The sequence below is a fragment of the Palaemon carinicauda genome, chromosome 20 (genome assembly GCF_036898095.1).
Source record: "Palaemon carinicauda isolate YSFRI2023 chromosome 20, ASM3689809v2, whole genome shotgun sequence".
Classification (NCBI taxonomy): domain Eukaryota; kingdom Metazoa; phylum Arthropoda; class Malacostraca; order Decapoda; family Palaemonidae; genus Palaemon; species Palaemon carinicauda.
In genome coordinates this window covers 94,657,228-94,670,571 of record NC_090744.1, presented here as the reverse complement: position 1 = coordinate 94,670,571, position 13,344 = coordinate 94,657,228, and the positions used below count along the sequence as shown (strand labels likewise).

Genomic DNA, 13,344 nt, shown 5'->3' with positions numbered 1-13,344 from the left:
ATAGGTTTTGTGTATTGCCATGATTAGCAACGCTGTACTAGTCAGAACAACCAATACTAGGGTTGGTTTGCAATAAGCAATCAGACAAAAGTCTCCCACCATCAACAATCCGCAGTGGGCAGTGAGGTGAAGAAAATGGCCAAACTCTAGACACGACTAAGGATATGTCTCAGGCCTTTGTCCTGCAGTGGAGTAAATACTGCCGAATTTGTCGTTCATATATATATATATATATATATATATATATATATATATATATATATATATATATATATATATATATATATACACACGAGTTATTTCGTAACCATTTTCGTGTTTCTTTCTTCGAGGAATCCTGGGTTCGATACCAGAATGAGGTAAATGTTTATTTTTAGATCCGGGATATATTTTTGTTTTCGATATAATTAGTAATAATCATGACAACACTGAAAAGTTATCATAGTTTTTAATTTCCCAAATTCGACAGAAATCCGTTGTAGACTTGTACTGAAAGTACGCACATAAAGTATGTGGTATTCCAGTGCAACCGGATTATTGATTAATGAACAACCCTGTACTACTTTGTACTACTGTGTACATGTAATGCTTTGTGGTATTTCTAGATTTTTGACGGTGCTGAATACTAATGTCTATCTTAAATTCGATTTTTTTTGAGGGGGAGCATTTCATGATAAGTACAATCAGAAAACCAAAGGTGGTTCAGAAGGTTTCGCTGTATTGTCAGAGCTTATGACATTAACAGGAAGGACTACGTGCCTTTTATCTATCTATCTTTCCATCTGATTAATCCATAGTTTTCAGAAAGTATTTCCATTTTCTTGATCTATCTATCTATCTAGTATTGACAATTTTACTCATCTATCTATTTGTCTATCGGACGTGAGCTTCTTCAAGAAGGCCTTATCAGAATCTATTTTAGCTCTCAGCTATTCTAATATACAAATCAACATATCCTGTCATGACGTATCATGTATCTGTAAAGATTATTCTTTCATGGATATTTAGAAGAAATTCAATGAAACAATTTAGACGCACAATAGAGCGTTTCTAAGACACCTAAAAATACAAGTCTCCCACCACTAAAGGAATAAACACCAAACCGTTTTCTTCGTTTTAAAATATCTCTCTCTCTCTCTCTCTCTCTCTCTCTCTCTCTCTCTCTCTCTCTCTCTCTCTCTCTCTCTCTCTCTCTCTCTCTCTCTCTCTCTCTCAATACAATCATGCATGTACGCTTACTCACACATTGAGTTGTGTGTGTATATATATATATATATATATATATATATATATATATATATATATATATATATATATATATATATATATATATATATATATATATATGCATATTCCCACATGCAGCAATGCATATATATTGACTGAAAATGGCATAAAATCCATAAATAGAAATTTAAGTTCCCTTCATTAGGTAAAAACAAATAATTTACAACAAATTCAGAAAGAAATCTAGAGTAAAACATTTTATTCATATAGCCTAATTATTGTCTCGTTTAATCTCTGAACATCTATCAACGTAACTTTATGAAAGGAACAAATAATTCTTTTAGAATTAACAAGAGATAATCGTTAGAATATAAGGATTATCAACCACTGCGCTTTACAGTTCCTTCCTCTTTTCCTGTTATTTTCATAAAATATACGAATCGAAAGTATAAGGAATTCAACGTAAGATTAGAAAGAGGAAATCAATCTTATAGAAACGGTATTTATCTTTCAAGTAAAAGATGACCAAAATGATAAAAAAAAACCAGTATCTTACTTGAAGGCAGAAGAACCACAACTCTGCTTACGACCGATTGATTCAGTTATTTATGTGACCGTAATCGAATAAAGTTGCTGAACCAACAGATATTCATATGTGGCAAGTAAAGTCCGTAGAGTAAATAACTTAACATTTAGCTTGAATCGCTGGTTTACTAATGTTTGAGGTTCGAGTAATTCCACCTTTTTCACGTTGGCCTTACTGATGACAGTGAAGAAGTTGCGTATTTTTATGTTTATATGTGTAAATATGCGTATGAACCCAGTTACATAACACGCTGAATATTAAATTACGAAAAGAGATAGTAAGTCTATCACTTTTTTATCTAAATATCAAAGTTATAACTAATTGAAATATTGTTCTCTATGGGTTGAAATAAATGATATTATTCTTATATAGGAATCATTTTCAATATATATCTCTTTTGATTCCCTGTACTTTAATATAATTACTGACGCCAGCGTAATGTCAAGCTTTAAGAAATAAACAGTATAAATCAACTACTCATTAATGTCTTTGAAGATCCAGAAATTCTCGATAGACGACAAAATTCATCGTCAAAAAGGTAATATTGTCGGACCGTTGAAATTATGGGGAATATCAATGCTGCAATGCTGAAAGTGTGAGAGAGAGAGAGAGAGAGAGAGAGAGAGAGAGAGAGAGAGAGAGAGAGAGAGAGAGAGAGAGAGAGAGAGAGAGAGAGAGAGAGAGAGAGAGAGAGAGCATATTCACTGCTCACAAATAATTAAATAAGTGTTTTCGTTGTATATACTCAACTCCATTACGTACTATACTCGTACAGTTATGCTGAACATACAATGCATATTTATAGACACATAGGCTACAAATGATATACAGTATACTTAAATACTGATTATTATCAATGAATCCTTTTCAACACATCTTACATTTTTAATTCTCACGGAATATATATATATATATATATATATATATATATATATATATATATATATATATATATAATATATATATATATATATATATATATATATATATATATATATATATATATATCTTGATATTTGTATTTTCCTGAGGCTGCTTTGGGAACATTGTGATATTGAAGAATTTAAAGGCCATTCATGAATGGCAGAAGCAAGAGACAGTGACAATGCTCTAGAGAGTGACCATAAATACATATGATCAGTGCCCAAGCCCCTTTCTACCCAAGCTGGGAACAGGAAGGTTTTTAAAAGGTTTAAAGGCCTCTCATGAATGGCAGAGGCAAGGAACAGTGACATTGCCCTAGCAAGCAGGGCAATGCTCGAAAGACTGACCATATATATACTTATGATCAGCGCCCAAGCCCACTCTCCACGCAAGCTAGGACCAAGAAGGATCAGGCAATGGCTGCTGATGACTTAGCAGGTAGACTTATAGGCTCCCCCAAAGCTCCCATCCTTAACTCATAAGGATGGTGAGGTTGCAGACACTACAAGAAACTATCGAGTTTGAACGGAACTTGAACCCCAGTCCGCCGATCTCCAGACAGTGACGTTTCTAATAGGCTATGTAATCTGGTACAGTAATTCGGTGATGGAGTTTGCAAATGAGAGAGATAGAGCAATGGTTTCAACTCAAATATTTGTTATTATTTTTATTACCAGCTAAGCTACAACCCTAGTTAGGAAAGCAGAATGCTACAATAAGTCCAAGGGCTACTAAGGGGAAAATAGCCCAGTGAGAAAAGGAAATAAGGAAAAAGATAGAATAGTGTGCCTGAGTGTACCCCCAAGCAAGAAAACTCTAACCAAAGAAACCCAGAATATGGTACAGAGGCTATGGTAATACCCAATACTAGAGAACAATTTAAGAAGAAGAAGAAGCAGAAGAAGAAGAAGAAGAAGAAGAAGAAGAAGAAAATATTGGTTGAATATGGTTCCCATATTTTCTAATTTGGAAATCACTTTGTTATATAGTACAGTGAGATTTTTATGCTTTAAAACTAAAAACTACATTCCTAAAAACATTAATTTTCAGAACCATGACTGTATCAGTCTGTCAGATTCATTGAAAATTAACATTAGATTAAATTTTCATAAAAGAGTAAAATATTTACAAAGAGTCAATCGTGAATAAGAATAAAATGTATATGTAAGAAAACTAGAATTTTAATGAAGCTTGTCAAAATACATTACATTCCAAATTGAATAAAAAAAGACATTGGATTCCAGATGGGAGTGAAAATAACCTTTAGATTTTCCTGCACAAAACGGCATTGAGGCCAGATTCAATCACAGGAGCTACAGCATTCATCTGGTCTTCAATCTGCTTCAGAAGGGCAGGGGCGTGTTCCATGATGTCCTGGTTGATCTCGTCGGCGCCTTCGAAGTTGGCCTGCGGAGGATACAAAGTACAGTATATATGAAAGTAAGTCGTGACTATATGGCTATGAAAAGTATTGAGTACAATTTTCCCCCCAAATAAATGAATAGGCACCAGACAGTTTTATCAAGATTAAAATCTCTCTCTCTCTCTCTCTCTCTCTCTCTCTCTCTCTCTCTCTCTCTCTCTCTCTCTCTCTCAATGAATTTTTAATGAACGCTTACACGAGAACATGTATATACGCTTACACATACATAATGAGTTATGCCCATTCTCGCACGCAATCATAAGTATAAAAACACATATCTGGAAGTGTTAAGAATTCGACGGAGCAATTTCATTATTTATCAATTCTATGAATGATGGATTGGAAGATTGAAAAAAAAGAGGTATGGAAATTTTCATTTTTGTGTGTACGCAAGAAGAAAGGCAAGCATAAAAAAGTCGCTAAGAGCATGCGTGTGTGTGTCTAATCTGAGAAACAAGACATAATGGTGAAAAATGAATACATTCAAATACGTAAGTAAATATGTATGTGAACATTCAATTACACACACATATATATGTATATATATGTATATGTATATATATATATATATATATATATATATATATATACTGTATATATATATATATATATATATATATATATATATATATATATATATATATATATATATATATATATATATATATATATATCAACGTATAATAAATAAACATGCTTCCAAACATTTAATCACATATACAGTACAATTATATACATTCAATAATTATGGAAACAAAATGAGTGACATCTGTTTATGTTTAAATTATACAGAGAAATGTAGCAAAATTAAAATCATGCCACATTTATACAGATTATTATAATGATAGTAATTTCATGATTCAATCGTGAGTCTTAATGAGAGATAAAGTTACAATTACGTAAAGAGATGTGTCATTAAAACAGATTTTCCTAAAAAGATCAGATGTTCAATCCTGCACCGAATGTGTTTATGGTGAACAGGATGATATGTCTTTCTTCATAGTTTATATATTACACATATATTTTAACGTTGTTAGTTATTATAAGATATTTTATATTTCTTATTTATTACTTCTCATGCAGTTTATATATTTACTTATTTCCTTTCCTCACTGGGTTGTTTTCCCTGTTCGAGCCTTAGGGCTTGTAGCACCCTGCTTTTCCAACTTGAATAATAACTTAGTTAATAATAATAATGATGATGATGATAATAATAATAATAATAATAATAATAATAATAATAATATGAACAGATATTCCTGTTGTATATTATATTAACTAACATTTCTAAAATGAACTATATTTGGGTTTATATGAATAGATGTTTTAATGATAAATCACTTGTTATAATGTATACACACGTTCTTATAATGATTTGCAGCTGCTATTATATAAAGAGACGTTCATATAATAGATTATGAATGCATTTATGTAAGATAAACATTTCCATAGTAAGACATAATTTTAGATATGGTGGAAAGACAATAGTTTTTACTAACCAAAATTTCGTCGGCCGAAAGCGTCAATTCGAGGGTGTTGGGCCTTATGCAAATGGACACGGGAGACATACCGTAGCTTTCGGTTTTAAACTCAGTCGTGAATGCCAAGCCGGAAATGGAAATTCTGGAATTGTCAGGGATGGTAGAGTGGGAGAATTATTATTCAGTAAGAAATGATTTTGAAAAGATAAAAAAAGAAAAAGTACTTCATTACATATGCAGGAAAAGACAAAATATAACAAAAAAAAAGTAATGTCTAAAACTGAGACACATCACTCAGGAACCTAGGAGGAGCCATTGCAAAGGCTAAGTTTTATACCTGAGTCTGAACCATTATAGATAAAGAACTCATGAATGGAAGGATTTCAATTCATTCGCAAGATACCTCTCTTTGATGGTGTTTGATATGGCAAGGGGTACGTGACGTCGATTGCTTTAATTGGCATGGGAATAATATTTAATTCCTGTCGATATTTTGAGAAATGTAACTGGCCAACTCTAGGGAAATTGAATTCTTTTTTTGTTACTATTTCGTCTTTTCTCAAAGAAATGAAATCCCCATTTGGTTGGCCTTTGTTATTCGTTACTTGGTTGATGGTGTGATGGGGTTCGGGATGAGGGGGTTCAAAGAGATAGGGTGGGGGTAAGAATTCAAAAGGGGTGGGGGCGAGAGGGTTCAAAAGGGATGGGTTTGGGGCTAGGGGTCCAAAGGGGGATATGATGGTTCAAAGGGCTGAGGAGTGAGGGGGTTAAAAGGGGTAGGTTATGGCTAGGGAGTTCTAAGGAGGTGGGGTGAGAGGGTTTAAATGGGGTAGGGTGGGGTGGGGCTAAATGTTCAAAAGGGATGGGGTGAGGGAGTTCAAAGGTGTGGGTTATGGGTAGGGGGTTTATATAAATTGGGGCTAGGGGATTCGAAAAGGGTGGGCCTTGGGGCTAGGGGTTCAAAGAGGTGGGGTTGGGGTTGGGGATATTAGTGTTCAAAGGGGCTGGGGTGATGGTTTCAAATTGGTTGGGGTTAGGGGGTTCAAAGGGGTAGGGTTGGGGTAAGGTGGTTCAAAGGGGTTAGGCAACGGGGTTCAAAGGGGTGACGTTGGGCTAAGGGGGTTCAAAAGGCGTGGGACATGGTGCTTGTTCCTAGAGGATATTTTCCCCTGACAACAAAGGAAGAGACCAATACTCACTCTCCAACACCGGCAGCCTCGTAGGATGCTCCTTCGAATTCTCCAGTCATGGTGTAGCTAGGAGTGTTGCCCTTCAGATCTCCCAGCTTTATAGCCATGACGGTCTGTGATTACAAAATCAAAACGATTGTTAAGTGATTGTTATAAAATAGGGTGGGCTGAGTTTAGAAATAAAGTCGTCAAAATGCTGTCCTAATTGTTTCGTAGCTTTTCAAAGAAATTTTGAACTGTAGTTTCAATGTTTGTGAGTTATTTATACAGTTTGAATAAATCTAAAGTTGTGTGTATGTATGTATATATATGAGTTAATGTATGCATGTAGGTATGTATATGCATGATTCTATGTAAGAACATGAAAATACACAATTACCAAGGTAAACAAGACACGAACTTACTCGCTTTGTCAATATCGGTGGCGTGAACTTCGTGCAGGCGATGCTGGACAGACCTGTGATGGAAGCGTCGGTGGCGGAGAAAAAGATGCTGCAAAAGAGAGGGGATGAGATTGTGTGTGTAAGCGTATTTGTAAATCTTTAAACAGGGTCCTAAGATGTACAAGTGGTCAACGTGATGTTGATGAGACAAGGAATAATGACCCCATGGCTAATGACATCCTTGAGAAGATTGCAAGTGAGAAATGCTAGAGGCAAGGAACAGTGACATCTCACTTAAGATAATTTCTATTCATTTCAGCAGCTTAAGTTTCTTTTTCTTTTGATCTTAAATGTTTTTTTAGTTTAATTAAAAGCCTAATCTTTAGATAGGTTTAAACAAGTGCTTTTTATATTTCAGTAAATTCAGCATCGCACAGATAAGTTACCGGCATTTTTTAGAATCTTACCACCAAAATAATAATAATAATAATAATAATAATAATAATAATAATAATAATAATTTTATAAAATCAAGCTACATGACACTTCTTGAAGAACTGGCATTTTTTTTTTTACTTAAATCTTTCACCGTACAAATAAACAAACATAACTTGGCTCTAGAAGTAAATATTGTCAGGAAAGGATGACTTTATTCCACCCCACCCACTTCCCCCTCTGACGTGAGATACCAACATCCCTGCTCACCTGCTGTGGTCAGTAGTGATGTGGAGGTCAGTGACACTTGGCACTCTTATTGGGTCAAGAACTGAGAAAACCGCTTGCAGAGCTTTTGTTATCTCGGCCTCAAATAGGCCAACAGCTGAAGAAATAAAATGAGGAAACTTAGCACCCTGAAAGCTGATGATAAACATGTCTACCAAAAATGGATAGCAGAAATAATTTTTGTCTCTGTCCTGATAAACTCCTTGATGTTATCCAATTCTGATAATGAAAATATTTGAATAAATGCATTAAGATTTAGGTAATATATATTCGATCAAATAATTGCATTACAACAGGTGATTCACTTGATTCATCATTATTCAATCAGCGTAAACTCAGGCTGGATTAAATTCTCCTTTCGATAAATGCAGCGAAAATTTGGTCAGAATTATGGATTTTCATGTCGAGAGAGAGAGAGAGAGAGAGAGAGAGAGAGAGAGAGGAGAGAGAGAGAGAGAGAGAGAGAGAGAGAGAGAGAGAGAGAGAGAGAGAGAGAGAGAGAGAGAGAGAATATGGATTCTTAGCCTTGAGTATAGTTTTTTAAATTAAGAAATTTACAAAGCTAGACATAAGGATTACTACTTACGGGTTGGGCTGGCAGTTGCCATGAAGGCCCCAAGGGACAGGAATATGATCGTCTTCAGCATTGTGGTGGATTTGTTTCGAGTGACCTGGAAGAGAGACCAGGGAAAGACTGGAACAGGCTCTTTTGGAGTTAGCTGTGACCCCTTACTCTCCCCCTCACCAAAAACAAAGAAGAAATTCTTGCCTATTCGTACAATCATAACTAATGAAATGTTTTTATGGATTTGAATACTTTCATATCTATAAAAAGTGATTGATATTGTTTTGAAAATTCTCTTTAAAGTTGAAATAATAGTAACAATAGGAAAATACTTATATACCAAAATTACTCTAACATATCTGAAAAGCGACTGAAATCACAATTATGAAATACCCTTCAAACTGTCAAAGAACTGTTTGGTATAAGAATAAAATAGTCGCAGATATTGAATATGAGAAATCCCTTAACATCTGCTAAACAGCCACCAAATTCTAAGTCTTTAACCTACCTTAGGACTGTCGAAGAACTGCGCTGAGGATTGCCGAGTCCTGGAGTTTTATAGTTCCCCCGAAGCAGATGTTTCTACCCATGTAGCTAACCTCTCCCTTAATCTTTCAAAAGATAACAATACGTCACAATATTGTCTATAGTAACGAGGGAAACCAAATTGCGAAACGTATATGGATGTCAAGAGGTTCTCACGAGACGACACCTTGCCATTTCACACACTCCTCTTCCAATGTCTTTTCTGTTGCTGTGCTCGTGCGATCTGGCGACATGTTTGATGTATCACTCAGACAAAGTATAACAAATGATTATGTTATTATTATTATTATTATTATTATTATTATTATTATTATTATTATTATTATTATTATTATTATTATTATTATTGGAAGTAAAACTAGTCGAAGAAGTAGAATGCTATGTATCCTTAAGAAAACTATACACACGTGAGTGTGTATAAACATATCTCTCTCTCTCTCTCTCCTCTCTCTCTCTCTCTCTCTCTATATATATATATATATATATATATATATATATATATATATATATATATATATACATATATATATATATATATATATATATATATATATATATATATATATATACATATGATTGTAGAATTTAAAATGATAAAGAACTTCTTTTATTAAAAGCAATATAGAAAATGGACATGGAGAAGCACAAATGGGGAAACGATAAATTAAACATTTTATTCTCATTGAAAACGTCAATTTAGTTGAAGATGTAAATTTTAAACAAGTTAATGTCAAGCGATCATAGAATGGTGAGAGGCAAAATTTGTTTAGATCTAAGGAAAGAGAGAAAATTTGATTTTAAGAAAGAAAATAAATGCTCCTGTAATAAGAGAAAAATCTCATGAGTTTAGTTTAGCACTACAAAATAGGTACTCCCAGCTACATGCTGAAATGGAAGCAAGTAAAGAAGAAATGAACAATAGTTGCTAAACTTGTATTGGAATCAGCACAAGATATAGGTTGAAGAGTTCCTAAACAAGATCCAGGAAAACTATCAGTAAAGACCAAAAACCTAATCAAGAGAAGATTGGAAATGAGGGTGAAATCCAAGTGAGATGAAGTAACATTAGCAGAACTATCCAAAACAATAAACAAAATAAAAACCTAAGACATTCGTAAACAAAATCAGACCAAAATTAAGGAAACACCAAATAAAGGAAGAAGCATCAAAATTATGAAAAGAAGACTTATTCAACTGTTACATCTTTAACTAAACTAACTTTTTCACTGAACATAAATAAATTTCGTTTTTTTTTTTATTTGGGATTCACTATATATCTATTTTCTGTTCCTTTTTATAAAAAAAAAAAAAAAGTTTTTATAATTTTAAGATTGTTTCTTCCAGAAAATTCTACAAGGATGTTACCTCTGCCATTCCCTGTGCCTACTCCAAATTGACCTACTGCTGATCCTCCTCTCTTCTTTTGACCTACTTTAGCACTGAGATCACCCAAAACAAATGTAATCTGAGCTTCTTGTTTTTTTTATAGATATCTCTAGATCTTCATAAAAAGGTTCTATTTCTTCCTCTGTAAGGGGTGTTGTTGATACATACGTTTGAATGATATTCAGTTTATACTAACTATTTAGTATTAATAGTTAATCCTGTATATATATATATATATATATATATATATATATATATATATATATATATATATATACACATATACATATATATATATATATATATAAATATATATATATATATATATATATATATATATATATATATATATATATACTGTATATATATATATACACATATATATACCTATATATAAATATATATATATATATATATATATATATATATATATATATATATATATATATATATATATATCGTCGTCGGCGCCCACTCGTGTCCGAGTATTGGGTTCTGTCGTTAGCCATCAGCCTCCTATCCATGGGGTGGGTGTTTATGTCTGATGTGGCTGTTAAGTCCTAGTCTGTGGTGGAAGAGTCGCGGACAGTGTTCACAAGGGAGGGTAGGTGGTGGGCGGGGCTGTTCTAATCGCTCTCTCCTTTTTCTCCTCCTAGCCTCCTCATTTTGTCTCCTCCTCTCCTCGAAGTCCACGGTGCCATGGTGTACTGTACTCCTCCAGGTTTTCCTGTCCCTGGCTGTTTCTTCCCATGAGGAAGGATCGATGTCAGTTAGAGCCAGGGTGAGCTTTAGTTGATCTTTATAGCGCATTTTCGGGGCTCCTCGTGGTCTGGTGCCCTGGGTCAGTTCTCCGTAGAATATTTTCTTTGGGAGCCTAGATGGATCCATCCTATGCACGTGTCCTATCCAGCGGAGGCGGTGGTGGATGATGGTGGCCTCCACGCTGGTCAGCGAGGCACGTTCTAAGACTTCAATGTTGGTGGTGTGGCTCTCCCAGGGGATTTTCAAGATCTGCCTCAGTTTCATTTGTTGGAAGCGTTCTAGATTTTTAATATCGTTTCTATATAGCGTCCATGTTTCACATGCATACAGGAGCGTGGAGAGGACTACTGCCCTGAACACCATTATTTTGGTGGTCATTGTCAGTGCGTGGTTGTTAAATACGCGGCAGTTGAGTCGGCCAAAGGCGGAGTGGGCTGCCCTGATCCTGTTCTCCACGTCCTTTTTGCTTGTTGCTCCCTAGGTAGGAGAACTGGTTCACCTGTTCTAACGGTTGGTCATTCACTGTGGTATTGAAGTTTGGGAGCATCAGTCCTGGTGGATGTTGGACGAGGGTCTTGGTTTTATCTGTGTTGACTTGCATCCCAAAACGTTTGTAGGCAGAGTTGTATGCATCAGCTAACGACTGCAGGTCCTCTGCCGTCTGACCTGGGGTGGCATTGTTGTCAGCATACTGCAGTTCTCGCACTGCACACAAGGTGGTCTTGGTTCTGGCGCGGAGTCTGGCGAGGTTAAAAGCGCCTCCATCCATGCGGAAACGTAGGTCGACTGAGGGTGTGTCTGGGGGAATCTCGTTGAGCATTGCTGCGGTGTATAGCGAGAAACACGTTGGGGCCAGAACACAGCCCTGCTTCAGGCCGCCGTTGATGGGGAATGGGTCTGAAAGAGAGTTCTGGTGGCAGACTCTCCCAACCATTCCGTCATGGAGGGCACGCACCAGCTTGACAAAATCGGGTGGGCAGCCATATCTTTTGAGGACAACCCACATGGCAGGTCGAGGTACTTTGTCGAAGGCCTTTTCCAAATCCCAGAAGATGAACATTATGGGCTGTTGTTGTTCGAGGCTCTTCTCTTGTAATTGTCGCGCACAGAAGATCATGTCTATGGTCCCGCGGAAAGGTCGAAAGCTGCACTGGGACTCTGGCAGAACGTCTTCTGCGAGAATAAGGAGGCGGTCAAGGAGAATCCGAGCGAAAATCTTACTCGCGATGCTTAGTAGTGATATTCCCCGGTAGTTGTTACAGTTCTCCCTGTCTCCCTTCTTGAAGATGGTAACGATGTTTGCATCGCGGAAGTCACTGGGGAGGGTCTTGGTCTCCCATATTTTCAGTATAAGGAGCATCAAATGGTTCCTCAAACCGGGGCCACCGTGAGTGAGGAGCTCCAACGGGATGTTGTCTGGCCCTGGGGCTTTGCCGGGCTTCATGCGCTGCAGGGCCTTGTTTAAGTCATGGATGGAGGGTGGTAGTGCCATCCAGTGACGGACGGGATGCTGCGGGGTCATTCGCAGGAGATCGTCTGGGGTGTCTGCTTGGTCATTGAGGAGGTTCTCAAAGTGAGACCTCCACCTGGCCAGGATGCCCTCGCTGTCGGTGATGGTCGTGGCCCCATCCGCGTCCTTCAGGCCACTGATGACCGTGTGGGACCGAATATTTCCTTTGTTGCTGCATAGAAGCTGCACAGGTCACGTTGGTCAGCGAAACTCTGTATTTCTGCAGCTTTTCTTTGCCACCAGGTGTTCTGGGCTTCACGGATCCCTCTTTGGCAACCAGCTTCAGCCACCTTGTGAGCACGTTTGTTAGCTGCTGTTGGTTGGTTTTCCAAAGTCAGGCGTGCTTGTCGTTTGGTTTCAATGAGAAGAGAGATGGTAGCATCATTCTCATCAAACCAATCCTGCCGTTTCTTGGTGGTGCAGCCTAGTGTTTCCTCCGCGGCACGGGCCATGGCGTTTCTGAGGGTGGTCCAGTGGTGCTCAACAGTGGCCTGACCCACGGGGTCTGCGAGGTGTTGTTCGCAGGCCTCCTTGTAGTTCTGTGCCACCTGTGGGTTGCGGAGCTTACTACAATCAAAGCGTTGGTGTGGTACGCTGTCAGGTGCCCTTCTGGGTGGTCGTAGGGTCGTCACGGAGAG

At 36.8% G+C, this 13,344-nt stretch overlaps 1 protein-coding gene across 2 annotated transcripts in view; it reads right to left on the bottom strand.

Moving 5' to 3' along the window:
• Nucleotides 1-3,902: 3,902 nt before the first annotated feature.
• LOC137659542 (uncharacterized) overlaps nt 3,903-13,344 on the bottom strand; it is a 439,525-nt gene continuing 430,083 nt past the window's right edge. The window contains exons 1-7 of one of the 2 annotated variants that reach the window (XM_068394409.1): nt 9,011-9,141; nt 8,524-8,608; nt 7,920-8,034; nt 7,236-7,323; nt 6,841-6,944; nt 5,660-5,783; nt 3,903-4,144 (exon numbers count right to left, since the gene is read on the bottom strand). In XM_068394409.1, coding sequence (XP_068250510.1) covers nt 4,001-4,144; nt 5,660-5,783; nt 6,841-6,944; nt 7,236-7,323; nt 7,920-8,034; nt 8,524-8,584 — 636 coding nt within the window. In that variant the 5' untranslated portion in view covers nt 8,585-8,608; nt 9,011-9,141 and the 3' untranslated portion in view covers nt 3,903-4,000. Of the gene's footprint in view, nt 4,145-5,659; nt 5,784-6,840; nt 6,945-7,235; nt 7,324-7,919; nt 8,035-8,523; nt 8,609-9,010; nt 9,142-13,344 lie in introns of those variants that run through there. The other variant, XM_068394408.1, reaches the window with a different exon arrangement.